At 40.2% G+C, this 21,840-nt stretch overlaps 1 protein-coding gene across 1 annotated transcript; it reads left to right on the top strand.

Moving 5' to 3' along the window:
- Positions 1-4,558: 4,558 nt before the first annotated feature.
- On the top strand, positions 4,559-21,695 carry LOC307131556 (long-chain specific acyl-CoA dehydrogenase, mitochondrial-like; the record flags this gene model as incomplete). Its single annotated transcript, XM_079825268.1, has 7 exons — positions 4,559-4,588; positions 8,627-8,791; positions 8,887-8,988; positions 9,346-9,459; positions 10,996-11,123; positions 19,336-19,422; positions 21,580-21,695. 7 exons carry the CDS (start codon positions 4,559-4,561, stop codon positions 21,671-21,673), a joined length of 720 nt encoding a protein of 239 aa, XP_079681394.1. The 3' UTR covers positions 21,674-21,695.
- Positions 21,696-21,840: the final 145 nt, after the last annotated feature.

Here is a 21,840-nt window from a genome sequence, read left to right as displayed (position 1 = left end):
AATAATTATGCGTCTAGCATCTTCTCGTTCAGCTACCATACTGTGACTGCTGGACTTATCCCCTTTAGCTCGGCGAACGAGGCGAGCCACACCTTGAACAGCTCTAGACCATGAAGATAGCTTTGACAAGCGGTCTGAGAGGCTGACTTCTGTTGTTTCTGCACTCAGTGTCTGAGCCTGTCTCACTTCCGGATCTCCAATCGTTAGTGATGTGTCAATATCTGCAACAGGAGGTATATCCCTTTTCCATAAAAATGTTGGCCCTGTCAACCAATTAGATGTAAGAATCCCACCAGCTTTTAAACCTCTTGACGCATGGTCAGCAGGGTTTTCATTGGTAGGAACATATCTCCACTGTTGAGAAGTAGTGCTGAGATGTATCTTCTGCACTCTGTTCGCCACAAACGTGTGAAAGCGGCGTGCTTCGTTGTTAATGTATCCCAGAACCACTTGGGAGTCGGTCCAGAAGTGCTCTTCTATGTCTGCATATTCCAACTCTTGTTTAAGCATATTGCTCATGGCAACTGAGATGACAGCAGCTGTCAGTTCAAGCCTGGGAATAGTCTGGACCTTAATGGGAGCAACTCTGGATTTACCTATGACCAGGGCACAATGGATGTTTCCTTCTTCGTTTGTGAGTCTCAGATAGGAACACTGGCCATATCCGCTGTTGCTGGCATCAGAGAGTGATGAAGTTCTCTTTTGATGACCTTTTCAAAGTTTGCAGGCACATAGCAGCGGGGTATATTGATCCTTTCCAAGTTCAGAAGATCAGCTTTCCAATGCTCCCACCTTGGCTGCAATTCCTTAGGAAGGGGGTCATCCCAGCCGGTTCCATTTCTGCACATTTCCTGAAGCACTAATTTTCCACTGAGCAGGAAAGGAGCAATAAAGCCCAGTGGATCATACAGTGATGCAACTGTGGATAGTATGCCACGACGTGTTGCTGGCTGGTCTTTGAGGTCAACAGAGAATCTAAATCTGTCAGAATCAATGTGGCAGTGGATCCCTAGAGCTCTTTCTAAAGGCGTGTCATCGAAGTTGAGATCAAGTGCCTTTACTTCATTGGCTCGTTCAGAAATTGGAATGCTATCCAGGACAACTCTGTCATTAGAAATAAATTTGTGTAGTCTTAGACCACCTGAGGCACACACTTGTCGAACTTCTCTTGCTACCTGGACAGCTTCTTCTGTGCTGGTTACACTGGTGACACCATCATCCACATAAAAGTCGGATGTGATGAATTTTGAGCCAAGAGGATACGTACTCTCATTCTCCTTAGCGAGATGTTTTAAACCATAGTTGGTGCATCCAGGTGATGAGGTTGCACTGAAAAGATGGACCTTCATGCGGTATTCTTGTGGGTGTAAAGTTAAATCTCCGCTTTTCCACCAAAGAAAACGAAGGTAGTTTCGATCTGCTTCTTCCACATGAAATTGGTGAAACATCTTTTCAACATCGCACATAAGGGGCACGGGATGTTGTCTGAATCTTAAGAGAACACCAGTCAGCTTATTCATTAAATCTGGGCCTTGGAGCAAGTGATCATTGAGGCTGGTTCCTTGGTACTTGGCGGAGCAGTCGAAGACAACACGTAGCTTGTCTGGCTTCTTAGGATGGTACACCCCATGATGAGGGATGTACCACTTCTCTCCATCCCTCCCTTCATCATGCACTTCTTCCGCCTCACCTCTCTCAATGACGTCTTCCATAAAACTCACATAGTGTTCCTTGTACCTTTCATCTTTCAACAGTTTCCTTTTAAGATGATTGAGCCTTACGATGGCAAGTTGCTTATTGTTAAGCAAATGAGGTCTCACTTTGAATGGGAGTGGCATCTCGTAATGCCCATGATCATTCTTCCTTATGCCTTGCTGCAGTTTGTTCAAGAAAAGGATGTCATCCTGTGACACAGTTTTATCATCTTCACCTGCGTCTTTGAAGTCAGACTCCAAAACCTTAATAACATCTGATGGAGTCACTGGGGGGAGCTCTTTAATGCTGACTCTATGACAGATGGTGTCAAAGCTTTGTGATTCATAGTGTGAAGACAGGCGACCAACAATGCTCCATCCTAGGTCTGTATGAACTGCATATGGTTCATCTTCTCCTCCTAGAATCACCTGTTTTGGTGCCAAAGCCTTTGGACAGCTGTAGCCTATCAGGAGACCAACCTCACAATCCTGCAGAGGTGGAATTGTGTCCACTATTGTAGAGAGATGCTTCCAGTGTCGTGCTGTGTCACAGGTAGGGATATGAGTACGGTTTACTGGAATGGAGTCCTTAGTGTAGGCAGGGGGCAGGTTGAGGACAACGGGGGAGCTGTAGCCTCTTACTTTAAGACCTAACACTCTTTCACTCGGCATAACAACATCCTTTGCAGTCATGGTTGTCAACTTCAGTCTCACAGGACAGGAGTCAGCTTGTAGCTTGTTGCTCAGCTCTCGGTCGACAAACACCGTATCGCTCTGGGTGTCAAGCAGAGCATAAACAAGTTTTTCAAAGCCTGGATTCCTCTCAGTTGATACCCAAACTGGTACGATCATTGAAGTATTGGTGGATGGCTCATCATTCTCTACTTTGAGAGACATAGTAGTTGTCTCTGTGTTAACTTGGTTTGAGACTGGTGCTGAGTTGACTTTCCTTGTGTAGTTTTCATCATGTAGACACGTTGGATGTCTACCTCTACATGTGTCACAGGATAGACGGTGACGGCAGTCTTTTGCGCTGTGGCCTGCTTTCATGCAACCATAGCAGAGTTTGTTCTCTTTTACATACTTCCGTTTCTCTTCTAATGATTTTGCCACAAATTTAGGACAGTTGTGAATCTTATGCTTGCTGTCTTTGCAGAAGAGACACAGTTTATAATTTCCTTTAGTGGGGCTTTGTTCGCTTTCATCATTTTGTTTATTTTCCGTAGCTGTTTGAATGTGAAAGACGTTAGTTCCTTTTACTGTCCTTAGGGTTCCGTTTTTCCGAAGTGGGGTCAGAAGCACAGAGAGCACTAAAGGAGGTGACGGGATTGCAAGAAATTTCTGCTTCCATTGACATGAAGGTCACAAAATCTATAAACTTTGGAAAGTCGTGGGTCTCAATCAGTGTCTGTGTGACCTGACGGTTCCACCGTGCTGCTGTCCAATCTGGTAATTTGTGTACAAGTTTCTGGTTTTCATCGCAATCATTTAGAATTTCAAGCCCCTTGACATGAGGCATTGCTTGATGACATGCATTCAAGAAGTCTGAGAATTCTCTGAAACCTTCAGCATCTTTAGGTTGAATCTTAGGCCATTTGGCTAGTTTTTCTCTAAATGCCTTCTGTATGACAAATGGCTGTCCATACCGTTGGTTCAGCTTGTTCCATGCATCATTATAGGCCTCATCATCATTCCTGTAGAAGATGCCATCAAGAGAATTATGAGCTGGCCCACTAACGTACCTTCTTAAATAGTGTAGCTTGTCAGCAGATGAAATGGCCTTTCCATCAATGAGCGACACAAATGCAGCCTTCCACTCAATGAATTGGATAGGATCACCATTGAACACAGATGGTTCTGTTGTAGGTAGCCTGTTCAGGGCTATGCTATCTTGGACAGCTTGAGCGAGATAAGATGTATCAGATCTTGGAAGTGAGGATGTTGCTATGATGTTGGTAGGACTTGTTGCCGTGATGTTGGTAGGATGTTGGATTGGAAATGGAATCACATGCTGCTGCACTGTTATGCTTACATCCAGCTGTTCCCCTGTATTAGAGACTGAAGAATGAGTGCTGACTTCCTGTGCCATTTCTTGATCATAAGCCTGCACTCTGGCTCTAGCTGCTTTTAGATCCTTCTCTGCCTTTAGTTTTTCCAGTTCACACTTCCGAGCTTCAATCTCTTGTATCATTGAGTATTCTGCTTCTTTGGCTGCTAATTCAGCTGCTGCATCTGCCCGCTTGGCTGCAATGGACATAACTGAAGACCTTGATGATGTGGGGCGCGAGACTGTGGATCCGTAGACAGAGCGAGCATAATCGTAATGGAGTAACTCACGAAGGCTGTGCTTTACATTTTCTCTGTCAAAGTCCTCAAGGCATGCCATTCTGTCAAAAATTATCTTTGAAATATCTTTTGTCACAGCTTCACAAGTATCAATTCTGCGTCTAGTGTCACTGGATGGAGCGATGTAATCTCTAATTTCCAGGTAGATGTGCATGACCTCATCCCTTCCCTTCTCAAGTGTATTAATAAGAACTACCAGTTGGCTTTCACTAATGTCTGTTTTTAGCTCTTCCCTTGTCTTGCGAGCCAGGTCCTTCCATTGTTCGTACAGCTGAATCAATCTTTTCTCCCTTTTCAGTGCCTCCTCCTGTTTATATGCACGCATCTTCTCCGTGAGGTTCCGTTGACGACCAGAACGGTGAAGCTCCTCCTCTTCCATTCCATTATGAGGGGCCTCTACCTGCTGGTCTGGGTCTTTATTTTCAGATGCATCCATTTTCTTAACAGGAGTGCCACAGACTAAATCATCGCATCAAGTTCTTTGATTACCATTAGACAGCTTTCAGATGTGTAGTAGGATGGATGAGGTGAAGCTGTTGTTCTTCTGGGTGAAGCTCTTACTGTAGCATTCCCGGCTGAACAGATGCAATTACTCTCAGGAACTGATGTTTGTAAAGGGTTTAATTTCCAGAAAAAACACTGTAAGAGCTGAATAAAACAAACAAACAAACACACATTAGACATCTGCGCAAATGTATACAAATGTCCATAAACCTATACACTAATAAATATACATTTACAATCTAGATGACCTACACCATAAATAGTGTGACAATAAGCATATTTTTAATATACAGGCTATGTAATAACTTTGCATTACTGTTCTGTAGTAAGCCTGACTAAATTATTGTAACATTGACAGTAGCAATCTTTAATGCACAATTGACAAACTTCTTTTAAAGTGCCTGAATGACCTTTATGAATTGCTTTAGTTACAACAATCTCCCTTTAGAGTGCAATATGAACTAAATGAAACACATGAGCTAACAATGAATACATTTTGGCTGACAATTTCAATTTAGAGAAAAACATAAAATATATATAAAATGACCAAAAGGAGACTTGAATTACTGTAAACAATCATCCTGGAGTGCAAACCAAGAGAAACAATCCACTAACTGTTACAGATAGAAAATATAAACACTTCAAAGTCTCTCAAAGTTTACCACACAAAATCAAATTAAAACAGTACCTTGTGCCCTTCATCAGCCAGGAGCTAAGTGGTAGAAAGAAACCTTTTAAACATATAAACGGTGAGTGCCCAAAATTAACCTTTCTTCTCTGGTAGCGCTAATCAGAATGACGATTCATGTAGAAAGTGCGCCAACATACACACAACGCGCCGCTGCACTTCCTTAACCACACTTCAAAATAAAGGTATGAGAGGTAAGAAATAAACACTCTTGAAAAACAAGAAATACTTAATGTGGACATTGTACTCCATCTCACGCATCATTTGACAACCAAAACATGAAAATAAAAAGTTATTTTATAACATATGGCTAAAGTTTAATATTAAAGTCCTTTCTAGTAAAAGCCTTCCTCAAGTATTCAATGCAACACTGCCCTCTATGGGAGGAGGCAAAGGTGACAGCCCACTTAAGTGATTGGGGGTTTAATGGTCATTTACAACTGTTAAAATCAGATACTCGAAGACCTTTTGAAGACCTCGAAGACCTACTCAAGTCGTTTTTGGAATTGGTGACTCAAGTATGGTTTTCAGGTACTCTTTACACCTCTTGGAGTCTATTATGCTCACCATTTGCTGTTTTTTATTAGAAAATACAGTAAAAACAGTAATACTGCAAAATATCATTACAAATTAAAATAACTATTTTCTATTTGAATATATTTTCAAATGTAATCTATTCCTGTGATGCAAAGTTTCAGCTTAGTTTTGCAAATTTCAGCTTACTCCAGTCTTCAGTGTCACATGATCCTTCAGAAATCATTCTAATATGCTGATTTGTTACTCAAGAAACATTTATTTTTATTATTATTATTATTATTAAAACAGTTGTGCTTATATCGTAGACTTAAAGTATTTTCAAGAGGTAGACTTATAAACTAATAAAATCATTTTCAGATTAGTGCAAAACTAACAGGTTACCAGTGTAGACTTTAAAAATTGACATAATGTGTGGTTTTCTTTTCTTTTTTTTTTGGTCAGCACTAGTGCAGCAGAATTTTTGAACAATATAGCTAATTTCGGGTAGACCAATCAAAAGAATCGTTTATCACAGATCAGGCTTTAGAATTAACGTTTTCTTACATGTTGTGGCATAAGGACCACCTCCATCTTTTGGTAATACTTTAAGGTAATACATAAGGTTCCCTTTGTAAAGGGTTTATAAAGGTGTTTGTTAATGACTAATAACTCATTTATAAATGCATCATAGATCGTTGATAAGCAGTTATAACTGCATGAATAATACTGCAACTACAGTTGGCAGTACCTGCCAAATAGTAAGCCCTTTTTAACTTGCATGTTATAAATGCTTAATAATGTAAAGTGAACACGTGTGAACCATTTATTAATGAGTTACAAACACTTCAGTTAGCTTACTCATTAGTTCTAGTCAATTCTAGTCAGAATATGAGTCTGATTCTGTTCCGTTGGGCTGTGATTATGGGGCGTGTTTCAACCGAACCAGGAAAGACCTCAATTGGATAGACCTTCAACCAATCAGAGCAACGGAGCGACGCATAACGTTAGTTGTCAAATATCAACAGAACTCAACTGCACACAGTGTTGCCAAGTCCCCGGTTTTGCCGCAGGATTTTTTTCCATGTCCGCGGGTTGAAGCGACCCCAATTATGTGATATTTAGACCCAGGAACCCAGGCAATCCTGCCCAAAAACCACATATTTTACCCCCCAAACGCCATTTTTTCCCTGCAGAAAGCTATTGGGCTTGTTTTGTGCTAGTTTTGAGTAGCAATTGGGCAGGTTTTGTTGTGAAAACTTGGCAACCCTGTGCACACATGCTGGAAGAAGTGAGTGTAAACAATGTTTGCCAGTGTTGTAAAAAAGAATTTAAGAATACACAGAGTACTTACCAACACGATCTTCATTTCTGAGAGAAATAAGGTGAATGCATATACGAACAAGTTTAGGATTAGAACAAATTCAACCCAAGCACTCTTTGGTGACGTGGATGCGTACGTTACTGTTTATCATCTGTCCATCATCATCTAAAGCCCGCCCTGACAATTTGATTGGTCCGAACAGCTTCTGTTCGGGCATAGTTGCTCAACAACGGATCAAGTCCAGACCGAACTTCCCAAACTAAAATGTTGTGGGCGGGGCTACGTTCGGCTGGCATCCAGGCTACTTACTCATCAAACCAGTAATACTTAAAATGTCGCTCCAGAGCATGATGGAACTGCGTGACTTATCCTGAAAAGTGAGTTTATCTTTATCAGATGCTAAAGTGATGTGATCCTGTAAGAGTAGAATAAAGTTGTCTAGTTTTCTGTTTGCCTGCTTATTGTTTTGATATTATTTAATGTTGTATTTCCAGTTCATATTAGTATTATAAGTGTTACCCATCTTTTACAAAAAAATAATAACAATAATATTTTTTTTGCAAAGCTTATATACAGTTGTAACAAATAATTATGCCCAACTGACACAATCGGGTATTGAAAATGAACAGGCACCTCACAAATGTTAGAATCCTTCAGAAATTATGCAGCTACAATGTTAGGTTTCACTTTATTTTGATGGTCCCTTTAACACATTCTGTTGACTATAAGTAACATTGCACCTACACTCTCATTAGAGTATTGGTAGACTGGTAGGGTTAGGGTTAGAATAAGTTGATATATACTTGCAAAGTTACTTATAGTCTTATAGTTTTTCAGTCTGGTGTCAGAAAACCAGTCAGTATCTGGTGTGACCACCATTTGCCTCACACAGTGCTCATCTCCTTCGCATAGAGTTGATCAGGTTGTTGATTGGGGTGTAATGATTTTACTTTCGCCCACCCAGGGATGCCAATTATGTAGTGATTTTACTTTCGTCCATCCAAGGACACTATGTAATTGGTACTCATGTCACCGCTGACGTTGTTATTTTTGGATCACACATCACTTAAGGTGTGGTTATGAGTACATCAGATGACCACCTTCCCCCTCTCTTAGTTTGGGACACTCAAGGACTTTTACCTTGGCTGTATGAGAACACTCATCATTTAGAATGAATGTAAAGTGGGGAGAGTTGGTCAGCTGATTTATCTGAAAAATTGGTGAGATTTCTAACTTGTAGAGCCTCTTCTGTATTATCAGCACAAGGAAGTACATTTTATTAACAAAAGATAAACAAGAACAACTAACACAACTACTAAATGAATACAATGAATGATAAAGGAATAAAGTGCATAAGATGCATACAATACATGTGATTAAGTTGAGTGTGGCTATGGAAGAGTTTCATTTTTTCAATTTTATTTTGTATTGTATACAGTAAGTGAGAGTGCAGAGTGAATCTTCGTCTGATTAGTTGGTTGGTTATTATGAATATTCTTGAATTTTCCATCAGGTTTTGTTGAAACACAGTCTTCTACATCTGTCACTTTCTTTCAGGTGTTCATCTCAAACGGCCGGATGTGTGGTGTAGTGATTGTAGTTGCCGTGACTAACCGCGAAGCGAAGACAGCAGCTCATGGAATCAGTCTGTTCCTGATTGATGACGGCACTAAGGGCTTCCAAAAGGGCCGCAAGCTGGAGAAACTCGGGCTCAAAGCTCAGGTGCCTCCTGACACCTTCCATATACATTACATCTGTTTTAAAGGCATATTGTATTGAATGTATATTAAATGTATTGGGTCTTTGTTTCTATGCAGGATACATCTGAGCTGTTTTTTGAGGATGTGCGTTTGCCCGCTGAAGCTTTGTTGGGTCAGGTCAATAAAGGATTTTATTATTTGATGAACGATCTGCCACAGGTATAAATGAGAGCACATCTTCTGCTGTCTAGCTCTGAAGGGAACTGACTGACTTCAGTTCAATATTTTCGTTTTTTCCTACCTCTGTATAATGCCTAATAAGTAGTGTTTATAAGCTCTGTGAGTATTAATGAATATTATTTGTATTATTAGAGTTGATCTCCCCCCTCCTTCTAATTTTGGCACTCAATCAATTCCCCCTCACATATTGTATGTGTCTGTGAAGATCTTTTGTACACAGATCGCATTTGTATAAGATATCAAAATATGAAGGGAATAAGATTCTGCAAATTTGAACAGTTCTACAAATAGGAATAGAGAGAGACTGCAGTTAGTTTTTCCTTCTCTGTCATGCAGGAACGCCTTGTTGTAGCAGTCATGGCCCTTGCCAGCTGCGAGTTCATGTTTGAAGAGACAAGGAACTATGTGATGCAGCGGAAGGCGTTTGGTAGGACCATCGCTGACCTGCAGGTAAATATTAAAGAGGTCATTTTATTTTTTTTAAGGGGTCATACAAGTTTGTTTCTGTTGGTTTGGAAGTATTTCTATTACACAGTTTGTCCAATTCACCACTGTTTCTTCCTTGGACCACGTTTGATAGATACTGACCACTGCAGACACCTCACAAGAGCTGCAGTTTTGGAGATGCTCTGACCCAGTCATCATGTTTTAAGGCCATTTTAAGTTTGATTTTGATGTGACAAAGCAGTGAAATGCCTTTGAAATGAGTTGTTTACTTACTTTTTAATTAGTCTTCCCAATTATTCATTGTCTTCATTCAAGCCGATTCGAGAGTGCACGAAAACAAGAGACAGGATTTATCGCACAAACCAATCACATCAAATCATAAACGATCATATCCATTCGTAGCGCGATGGAGACATTGCCTCCTCTCACGTGACTTTCCCTCATTCATTCTGATTTACCCCATATATATATATATATATATATATATATATATATATATATATATATATATATATATATATATATATATATATTATATTATATTATATTATATTATATTATATTATATTATATTATATTATATTATATCTATATCTATATCTATCTATATCCTGCATCTTAAGTGCACATGTACTAAAAACAGTCATTGTGTAGTTTGTATTATCTTTTTGTTTTTGCAGCTGTTTTTTTTTTAAAGATTTCTATGTAAATACCCACCACTACACATGTGAACTGAGATATAGTACTCAAGTCTAATATAGTTTTGACCTGTTCCATTCTTTTATATTAGCCTCATTGACAGATTCAAAACAATCTGCACTGAAATATGCTGCATAAGCTATTAAGATTAGACTGAAATGATCAGGCAATAAACTTCAGATGGATTTGCAGAGTTGCAGGTGCTACACACAACCAGCAAAAGCAAAGCTCTTGTGAACTTTTACACATTTTACTCTTATCATTGGTTCTTCTGCTGATTCTTGTCTGTCCTACTTCCATTTTTATTACCTCATTGGGTGGACCAAGATTCTGAACACTTTATAGGCATTGTTGACATGTAAATGTGGATTGTTATAGGATTTGATGCCAGAAATCCAGCAATTTCAGAACTTTTACAACTTAGTTTCAGTAAATATTTTTGTTAGACTCAGGGATTATTTGTATAGTGTATGATTTGACTATTTTTATAGTATTATCACCTCTTATCTTAAACAAGAAAATTGTATTCTTAAATATGACCCCTTTAAAAAAAATCTAGATGTATTGAGTTTTTGTGCCAGATCCTTATAATTAGTTTCCTAATTTTTTTTTTTTTTGTCTGCTTTTAACCTCACGTAAGGTCACAGCCACACACTCACTTTGTAACTGTATCCCTCCATCCTGCTGGCCGTTTGAGACCGATGCTCAGAGAAATGAAATAAGCTCCATTACGTTGTTCATTTGTGCTTATGGATGAGTAGAATCAGTGAGGTCTAAATCAGGTTTACACTAATAACTCCTCATCATCATCAGAACTATATGTGATTGTCTGTTTTTCAGGTGGTGCAGCACAAACTGGCTGAGTTGAAGACAGACATCTGTGTAGGTCGTGCTTTCATTGACAGCTGCCTTCAGCTCCACAGTGAGAAGAAGCTGGACTCAAGCACAGCATCCATGGCCAAATACTGGTGAGTCTCTTGAGTGAACCTGCTGAGCACTTGTGTTTGGGGGCTTTTGAAACACTGCTTAATGAAGCTTCAAAAACATTTGTACACCCCAAGTAACGTTATTTCAGCAAACAAGGCTTTGTCACCTCATACTGTTTAGAGCAGGGGTGTCCAAAGTCGTTCCTGGAGGACCACTGTACTGCAGAGTTTAGCTCCAGCTTGCCTCAACATGTCTGGAAGTTTCTTGTATGCCTAATAAGACCTTGATTAGCTGTTTCAGGCGTGTTTAATTGGGGTTGGAGCTAAACTCTGCAGGACAGTGGCCCTCCAGGAGCAGGATTGGACACCCCTGGTTTAGAGCCTTGGTTTCGAAACTTTCAAAATTCTTAAGGTTTCTTGTAAGAAGGTGTTGATCTGGTGAACCCAGCATGAGTGTCCATTGTTTTTAACTGATCTCTGTACAGTTTTACAATGTAAGTTCAGTTTTAATTATTGTAATACATTATAATTCACATGAGTGTATAATATAAAAAAGAGAACTATAGTTATAGAGACAGCGCTTCCCTGCCATTGACGGAATTTTCCTTGTTTTCACTGTTATACGGTAGGGCGTTCTATGACACGTATTCTGAAAGAGTACAGAATCTCGGGATCAAAACCATAGACTGTAAAAAATATGGACGAAATGAATATGGCACCGAAATCTTGCACTGATTTGGGACCTGCGTCTGTGCTGTAGAGAGCAGGAAGTAGAGCCACAATATCAAAACCCCGCCCATGCTCCCGCAGTATCTGTTAGTACAGTTTACTGCAGAATAACTCATTATGTCAGTGTGAAATAAACAGCTATGGAAATATAGAAATTGAGGCTAAAGCTCCAATCTCCTCCCGAAAAAAGTCTGTTGGTGCCTCAGTGACAACTTCGCTCAGAGAAGCTGTCAATCACAGCTGTCAGTCATGACATCACATCCCCGTCTTTTGTAGCATCAAATAATTAAAACCAAACTTATTTTAAAAAACGAACAATTGAACTTACACCAGCTTGATTAAAAACTACCTAAATGACAGAAACCATCTTTGGAATAATTAAGTTTGAAGTGTAATTTGATTGTTTAGTTTGTCTTGCTCTCATTAGAATACATGAAGGGGGCAAGGTTTATGACCTATACTGAGAACAACCACCTGGGTGTGATCGAGACACTTTGGCTTCACTTTACAGGATGTGTGCAGTCACTTGTTCAAAACACAGGCTAAGAAGAAGCAGAAACCAGCAATAGCATATGTAAGCAGATGCATACATGTATGTAAAATATTGCAATCATAAACATTAAACAGCATATAAATCAAAATTGCCAAACATTACCGACTGAAATGTCGACCCAGGACAAGCTATAGGGCTGCGCAAGCTTTGCAGGTGTCAATGGACACGGATCTACTCCATCTGTGTTTTGACCATTGTATTGAATCCAATCTGGATGTAGTCTTTGACAAAAATGTGATTTTCACAGCCTTTTGCTGTGAAAAGTGTTGATAAAAAATGCATTAAGCTATAATAAAACGTTTTTGTTTGTGTGTTTGTTTGTTTGTTTGTTTGTTTGTTTGTTTAAAAGCAGAGGGTCTGTTTTTTCTTTTGATATATTGCATGATCAGATATTCATACAACAAAATATTCTGGGGGCCATGAACATTTTGTGAAAAGGATAACATTTTTTAATTCGAATTATAACTACAATTTCTACTATTAAGCCGCTCTCCAATATGTTCATCTTTTCATTCATATCTGACCACGACGGACTGAACAGAAGTAATGAACCAGAAAAGATTTCCATTGCTAAGAAGGCGGAGTCTCACAACCACATCTATCTATTACATAATCACCACAGATGAATGGTAGTTTGAAGGTGTCAGCTGGAGAGAACTTTTCCAGAAAGTTAGTTTTTTTGGCAAGTTGTTTCGAACTCCAGAAAGGAACTCCAATCAAACTTCTTTTTGGACTGATTTTGTTCTAAATTAAATTATACCTGTTTGTTCTACGATTACACCTAAAGGGGCCATTAAATGGATAATGCTACTCTCATGAAAACATTTTCAATAGGTTTGTGAAAGGTGCCATTATGCATGTGGCGTTTCGAGCACTTTGAAACAGTGAATCATTTTGCAAAGAAAGTGGTTCAATTGGGAGTTGCAATAATGTTATGTTCTCTTATCACTACTGAACACTGAAGTACTGTCAAAATGTCTGACTGAAGCATCCAGATCTCCCCCATGTGTTTTCATATTCAAAAAGTCTTTCACTCAGGAATGCATTATAAGACATGCCAGCTTTAACACAATAAAGAGTGTAATGGCAAATGACAATTGATTTTAAAAAGCTTTACCATATGTATTAGGGCTGCACGATATTGGGGAAAAAAATGACATTGCAATATTTTGTTTTGATGCAATGTATATTGCTAAATGAAAACAGATTCACCAGATGATTTGAATAGCTCTATTTGTAAAGAATTAAAGGGGTGGTTCCGTGTTTTTTTCTAGGCTTGGTTGTGTTTATGGGGCGCAGTATAACATGTCTTAATACTTCTTCTTTTTTTTAAACGCCATATTTTTCTTATATTTTACCTTTATTCCACACCGCTGTCTCCACTGTCCTTTGAACAGCTCATTTGCTTCCTGCTTCTGTGAAGCCCATCCCTCCGAAAAACGCAATGGTCTAAGATTGTTTAGATGGCCAAACGTAGTTTGTAGTTCTGCAACAGCTCTCTCTCTTTCGTAATGACTGCGACGTGGCCTCGCCCACTTTGTTGCGTGTTCACGGGGGCAGTGTTTATGTTAATAGCAAGGGTTTATGATGTCACCAACCCGGGAAGAAGCTTGTTGTAGTCCAAACCGACCGTTTTTGTAGGCAATAAACTGCCATAACTTTAAAAGACAATATCTCCGTTTGCATTGAACTTTCAGCGCTGTAACTTTGCAGATACTGTTTATGCTCAAGCAGCAACATTACACACTAACTAAAGTTAAAAAAGTGAAATCGCATGCAACCACCCCTTTAATAATTCTAGAATGATTGGGGTGATTTTGTAGCTGTAATGGCACATCACTCGAATTGGGATCCTTAAACGTGCTTTATTAATAACGTAAAACAGGCAGGGGTCTAGCACCGGTAAACACAGCACGAAGGAGTACACAAAATCGTGGTCGGAGAGCAGGCAGAGGATCAGGGCAGGCAGAGAACAATCACAAGTCCAAAACAGTGCAAAGAGTCCAAAGAGCAGGCTGCAGAGAATCGTAGACGTAAACAACAGGCAAGATCACAACAAAAAGGCAAATACAGGGAAATAATGCTCAGAGTTGTTCACCAGGGCAAAACAAAACTTTACAGTGAGGTAAGGGGAAGAGTCAGCTTAAATAGGCCAGAAAATAGGCAACAGCTGGCACGACTAATCATTGCCAGGTACGGGGCTGATGGGAAATGTAGTGTCAATTCTCAGTCATTATTCTGGTGATGGAGTCATCTGATGGCCGGAAGAGGGGATCATGGAGTTTGTCTCTGTGACAGAGCCCCCTCCCTGCGAGCGACGCCGAGGCCTCCCACGTGGTTGAGGGGCCGGCCTATCTGGATGGGTACGGTGGAACTCTTCCACAAGGTTGGGGCCGAGAATGTCATCTGCATTGACCCATGACTGCTCCTCCGGGCCGCACCCCTCCCAATCGACCAGATACTGGAGAGTTTTCCCTCGGCCTCTGGAGTTCAGCAGTTCTCGAACCTGGTACGCCTCCTCGCCCTCCACCATGATGGGTAGGGGGCACTGATCACCGGACACCTCCTCCCTCCTCCTCATTCGGACCAACAGCGGGCTTGAGCAGAGAGACATGGAAAGTGGGAGAAATACGATAATGATTAGGCAAGGCAAGGCGGAAAGAAACAGGTGTAATTTGTCGGACAATTTGAAATGGGCCCAAGTACCTGGGACTAAGCTTCTTACAGGGAAGTCGAAGACGTAGGTCTTTTGTGGAAAACCATAAGAACCGGCCCGGGCTGTATTCAGGACCAGGGCGGCGATGCCGATCAGCCTGTTCTCTCTGCCAACGAATGGCGTGTTGGAGGTGAGTATGAGCTTGGTTCCAGGTTTCCTCACTCCTGCGTAACGTGTCATTGACTGCTGGAACATCAGTTGGTTCGCCTGACCACGGGAACAGGGGTGGTTGAAATCCAAGGACGCATTGAAAGGGGGTCAAACCCGTAGAGGGCTTTTGTATGGAGTTCTGGGCGTACTCAGCCCATATCAGGTAGCGACTCCAGTCGTCCTGGTGTTGGTTGCAGTAGGATCGTAGGAAACGGATGATCTCTTGGTTTTATCTTTCAGCTTGACCATTATATTGAGGGTGATACCCTGAGGTTAGGCTTACATTGACCCCGAGAGTTTTGAAAAATGCAGTCCAGAGTCGTGAAGTGAACTGGGATCCTCGATTGGAAACTATGTCCTCTGGTAATCCATAGAAGCGAAAAACCAGGTTGCATAGATGTTCGGCTGTCTGCAGAGTGGTGGGGAGCTTGGGCAGTGGTATGAGACGACAGGCCTTAGAGAACCTGTCTATGACAGTGAGGATAGTGGTATGGCCGTTGGAGGCTGGCAGAGCAGTAATAAAGTCAATAGCAATGTGTGACCAGGGGCGTTGTGGAATAGGGAGAGGTTGAAGTAGGCCAGTTGCTAGTTGCCGTGATGTTCTCTGTGTGTTGCATGTGTGACATCGGTGGACAAATGAGGGGGTGTCTTTGCCCATGGATGGCCACCAGAAACGGTTTTGCAGGAGTGAGATGGTGGCGGTAATGCCGGGGTGACAAGAACTGGGTAGGGAATGGACCTGTTCTAAGACTCGGTTACGGAGACCTTCAGGAACGAAGATCTTATTAGGTGGGCAATAAACGGGAACTTCAACCAGAGCATTGGCCTGCTCAATCTCAGTCATGATACCCCACTGGACAGGAGCGGCAATGAGGTTGGGGGGCAGGACAGTTTCGGGCTGTTGTGGAGGTTGTTCAGGTTCGTGTTGTCTGGACAGAGCATCAGCTTTGGTGTTCTTGGACCCGGGACGATAAGTGACAGTAAAATTGAAGCGAGTGAAGAACAGAGACCAATATGCTTGCCTGAGATTGAGCCTCTTAGCAGATATCAGGTACTCCAGGTTCTTGTGATCAGTCAGGATAGTGAAAGGGTGTGTGGACCCCTCTAAACAATGACGCCAATCATCAAAAGCTGCCTTCATGGGTAAGAGTTCCTTGTCTCCAGCATCATAATTCTTCTCTGTTGCGTTCAGTTTCCTAGAATAGAAGGAACACGGATATAATTTAGGAGGTGAACCTTGCCTCTGAGATAGGATGGCACCCAGGATCAGGATCGGGGTGACGCAGGATGGGAACCGAGACAAAACACTGTTTAAGCTGTTTGAATAACTGGATGGCTGTGTCGGACCATTTGAGGTGGTTGGTTCCCTTCTTTACCATGGAAGTTAGGGGGTTGGCCACAGAACTGAAGTTCCTAATGAAGCGACGGTAAAAGTTAGCAAACCCCAGAAAGCATTGAAGCTCTTTCAAGGTGGTGGGTTGTGGCCAGCCAAGAACTGCCCTGACTTTACTCTCATCCATTGCGACCCCTTCTGGACTAATGACACACCCCAAGAACATTGTGGACGTCTGATGAAACTCGCACTTCTCCGCCTTGGCATACAGCTGGTGCTGGATGAGTCATTGGAGTACAGCCCTGACATGTTGGACGTGTTCCTCATAAGTGTCTGAATAGACCAGAATATCATCAATGTATACGATGACAGTGTGATGAAGCATATCCCTGAACGGAAGGACTATTGACCAGGCCAAAGGGCATAACCAGATACTCATAGTGCCCAGTGGTTGTAGAAAAGGCTGTCTTGCATTCATCTCCCTCTCGTATGCGAATGAGATTGTACGCACTGTGTAGATCAAGTTTGGTGTAATACTTGGCTGTTCGGAGCAGTTCCAGGGCTGCGGGGACCAGAGGTAGGGGATATCAGAACTTAACGGTAATCTCGTTCAGACCACGATAATCAATGCATTGCCTAAGCCCTCCATCCTTTTTCTGAACAAAAAGTAATCCAGCAGACGCAGGGGACGTCGAAGGTCGAATGAAGCCCTTGGCCAATTCTTCCTCTATGTATTTTTTCATGGCTTCTGATTCAGGCTGAGAGAGAAGAAATATGCGACCTTTAGGAGGGGTAGTACCAGGGAGGAGGTCAATGGCACAATCGCAGGTCCGGTGCGGGGGTAGATTGGACGCCTTGGCCTTACCGAAGGCCACTGACAGGTCAGCATATTCGCTAGGAAGGTTGAGGTCGGGGGTTTTCTCCTCTGAGACAGTAATGGACTGGACAGCTAGGGGTGAGATATGCTTGAGACATTCTGGGTAACAGGATCTGTTCCACTGTGCGATCTGACCATCTCTCCATGAGACGTGAGGGTTATGTCAACGAAGCCAGGGTAAACCAAGGATGACAGGTGTGTCCGGTGAATTCAAGATGTAGAATTGAATCTTCTCCACATGGAGTATACCAGTGTGCATTAACAGTTCTTGTGTGATGAATGACACCTGTCCGGAGCCCAGTGGACGTCCATCTATCACCTCCACTGTTAAGGAAGAAGAGCAGCGGATGAGAGCAATCTTGTTAAGCAGAGCAAACTCCTTGTGAGCAAAAACCTGTGGTGTTGCAGCGGCCTCTGGTGGAGAGCTGTGAAGATTCTGGAGTGCCTTTACCAGCTCCTCTGTGAGCTGGTAAAGGTGTCAGGCGATTCAGATGTCAGGCGATTCAGCTGATGTTGGTGTGCTGCGAGTTGGCTAGCCTGAGCAGACAGTTCTGACGTCAGATCTTTTATCGTGGATCGTGGGGTGGCAAAGTTTTCTGTAACGGCACATCACTCGAATTGGGATCCATAAGCGTGCTTTATTAATAACGTAGTCAAACAGGCAGGGGTCTAGCACCGGTAAACACAGCACGAAGGAGTACACACAATCGTGGTCGGAGAGCAGGCAGAGGATCAGGGCAGGCAGAGAACAATCTCTGATGGGAAATGTAGTGTCAATTCTCAGTCAATACTCTGGTGATGAAGCCCTCTGATGGCCGGAAGAGGGGATCATGGAGTTTGTCTCTGTGACAGTAACAGAGTGCATCTGCATAGAAAATAATAAACACATTACAATTATAGATAAATACAGTAGAACAAAGATTCAAATAAAAAACAGTGCTTTATGTTTAACAGTATTCAGGTACATAAATAGAATAATCAAATGTAAAATAACACTGCATAGTAATAACAGTATAAGTTAAATATAAATAATCTTTGTTAAAGCTACAAAAGTGTTTTTCTTTTTGTCTTTTGTTGTTAGCTTAACATTAATGACATAAACGCATCGGGTATATTAGGCTGCTGTCACTTTAAGACCGAATGCAGGGATCTCCAACTAAGACGCATCCGTTTTCTTTCTCAATTGTTTACCTTCACTTAAGACATAAGTGACTGTGCTTATGAGAATACTCACAGAGATGGCCATTTTGACAATTGTGACCCTGGACCATAAAGTCATAAGTCGCACGGGTATATTTGTGGCAATAGCCAACAAAACATTCCATGGGTCAAAATTTATGATTTTTCTTTTACGCCAAAAATCATTAGGACATTAAGTAAAGATCATGTTCCATGAAGATATTTTGTAAAATTCCAACCGTAAAATATATAAAAAATGTATTATTAGTAGTAATATGCATTGCTAAGAACTTCATTTGGACAACTTTAAAGGCGATTTTCTCAATATTTAGATTTTTTTTGCACACTCAAAATGATTTAAATTCGCTTGAATGTTTAAACTGACTGGACTTAAAAATATGTGAAAATTGTAAACTTTCACTCTCTGATTGTTAAGCATAGCCGTGAATCACATGAGTTCAGAACTGTGGGGCCTGGTCCGTACGGTTCACTGATCAACTACAATCCCTACTTACTTATCACAGATCCTGCAGTGTGACTATTTGGATGTGCATATCGTGATGAAGATGCTGAAACAATTTATGAGATTTAGCCCTAATTTGGATTTGTTTCATATTAAGTTTGCATGCCTGTGCTTTTATATAGAAAGTACCACCTTTCTTTCATCTTTTTGCACACTGTTATACTAATTGTAAATGTGTCTTTTTCCCTCCTCAGGGCTACAGATTTGCAGAATAAAGTTGCCACTCAGTGCTTGCAGCTTCACGGAGGATGGGGCTACATGTGGGAGTATCCGATAGCCAAGTGAGTAACAGCCACTGAGTGACATCATCAGTGTCTACTTTGCCCTTGTAACCTGAATGCAATGTTTGTTCTATGACCGTGATTGTAAACAGTGTTTGAAGGGATAGTTTACCCACAAATGAAAATTCTGTCATCATGCATCCTCATGTCGTTCCTAACCCAAATTTATTTCTTCCATTAAACATAAAAGGACATTTTAGAATGTCCAAGCTGCAGGGATGCGAGTTTTACTCATTTATACAGATTTTTGTATTTTCTAACCTGAAGTATGAATAATGTAAACTGCATTAATCCGAGGAAAAAAATGCTGCATTTTCAAATACACTGTAAAATCGAATTAGTTAGACTTACTTGAAAAAAGCATGCAAACCGATTGCCTTAAAAAAACCAAGTAAAGTGAAATAGGAATAGTATGTTGTGCTAACAAATGCTGAATTTGTGTAGTTCACTTACACAAGAGTTCTAGTGGCTAAAAAAGAACTGTAGAGAGTACTTGATCTTTTAATTTAGGCTTACTCTTGACTTAGTTTAGCTACCATAGATGTTACCATTGTTGTGTTTTGCATGCTGAATGTTGAAGTCTGTGTGTGACTCAAGCATGATCAGCTGCAAGATATTGTTACAAATATAGAGGGATTATATCAACTCATTTAAAAGTTCCACAGGTGTTTATGACGTAAGTGTTAGCAATACAATTGTAAATGATCGTTATATGACAAAGGGAAATATTACATAGGTTAATTTTAAAAGATGATCTTGATTTCTGACTCATTAACTATAGTTAATTATTCAGTCAGAAGCTAGGTCAACTTTTAAAAGCAACCTATTTATTACTTCTCTTCCTTTGAAACCAAATAACTGTGATTTCTTGTTGCATCGCTGCATCAGAAAGAGAGTTTTAATAATATAAATGTTCCAAGTGCTCAACCAAAGTGAACACTTATCACCATAATGGTAAGTTGTTGTTTTTTTTTTTGCTTAACAAAATGGCACTCAAACCAATCAATTAATCTTAACTTGTTTTTTCTGAGTAAACAAGGAATAGTATGTGAATAGTACAGATCACTAGATTTTTTCAATTGAGTTAAGACACTAAGTAAAGTTAACTAAAAAGTGTTAGTCAGAATCACTGTTGGATTTTAAATTCTTTTTTATATTGAAAAAAATATAAAAAAAATATTTAAAATTTATTTATAAAAAATATTAAAAAAAAATATTTAAAAAAATATTTAAATTCTGTTGCGTACTCAAAAGGTTTGCGAGCGAACGCAAAGTTTCTCGGGTGAACGCAAAACATTTGCGAGATAACACAAAAGCATTTACTTGACAGCTTGAAATGGCATGTTCAGTTGTTTTTCTCCAGTTCTTGTTATTCTAATGTCCAGCAGAGGGCGTGTTTCTCTCAGCTCTGCACTGTCACACCACTACAAATATCTCACACTCTTTAAATGGGTTCAGATGAACTGACATTAATAGAAATTTTTTTGTGCATTGTGAAAACACTTTTAAATAGACTTTCCATGGAAGCAACAGTTTGAGTATGTTGTTGTCAAGAAATCAGACTAGTGCATATTTAAATATTTTGTTGGCAGCATGTTTACCCTGTGTAGGTGTGAAATGCCTCTTTCAGAACCTCCCGGAATATTAATATACATTTAAAAACTACTAGTGTTTTATATATATATATATATACACTGTAAAAAAAATTCAGGGTTCCAATTGAACATTTTCTGGTCAGCGATCACATCTAAATTTTTCAGTTGGCCAAATTGAATTTCTGTGAATTGATGCAATTTAATTCATAAAATTTTTTATATACAATATAAATACTTTTTAGATATTTAATTTAGATATCTACAAAATAAAAAAAAGGCTTGGTGTCTGGATGAATCATGGTAATAAGAATCCCCCACCCCTCCCCGTTATAATAATTAAAGTTTGAAGGGGAAATGTGCTTGCCATGAAAGTGTCACAATGTGAAATATCTTAATGATCTTAAAAATAAGCTTCAATTAATATAATGTGTTTATTTCTTCTTTGTTCTTGAGGTGAAATATGACCTGGACATTCTTGAGATTCACCCAGACTTTGTCTCTTGACCCATACATAAAAGGCAGCAGAAAAGTTTTAATGACTGTCTCATGTTCTCTCTTTCAGGGCTTTTGCAGACTCCAGAGTTCAGCCCATCTTTGGAGGAACCAACGAGATCATGAAAGAACTCATCTCGCGCAACATTGTTAGCAAAAAATAAATATAGGAAAAATGAACAAGACGAAATTATTTGATATGGTGCCTCTAATGTGTCCTATGTCTGTAGCAGGAGCTTTATGGTTTGTTGATTTATTAAAAAGATTGTAGATCAGATGAGTGATTCAGCACATAGTAAATGTTAATGCCATGTGACAGACTGTTGATATC

Source organism: Gobio gobio (assembly GCF_949357685.1).
Source record: "Gobio gobio genome assembly, chromosome: 9".
NCBI classification, from domain to species: domain Eukaryota; kingdom Metazoa; phylum Chordata; class Actinopteri; order Cypriniformes; family Gobionidae; genus Gobio; species Gobio gobio.
Note: the sequence above shows the minus strand (reverse complement) of the source record. Positions and strands in the feature narration are given on the sequence as shown.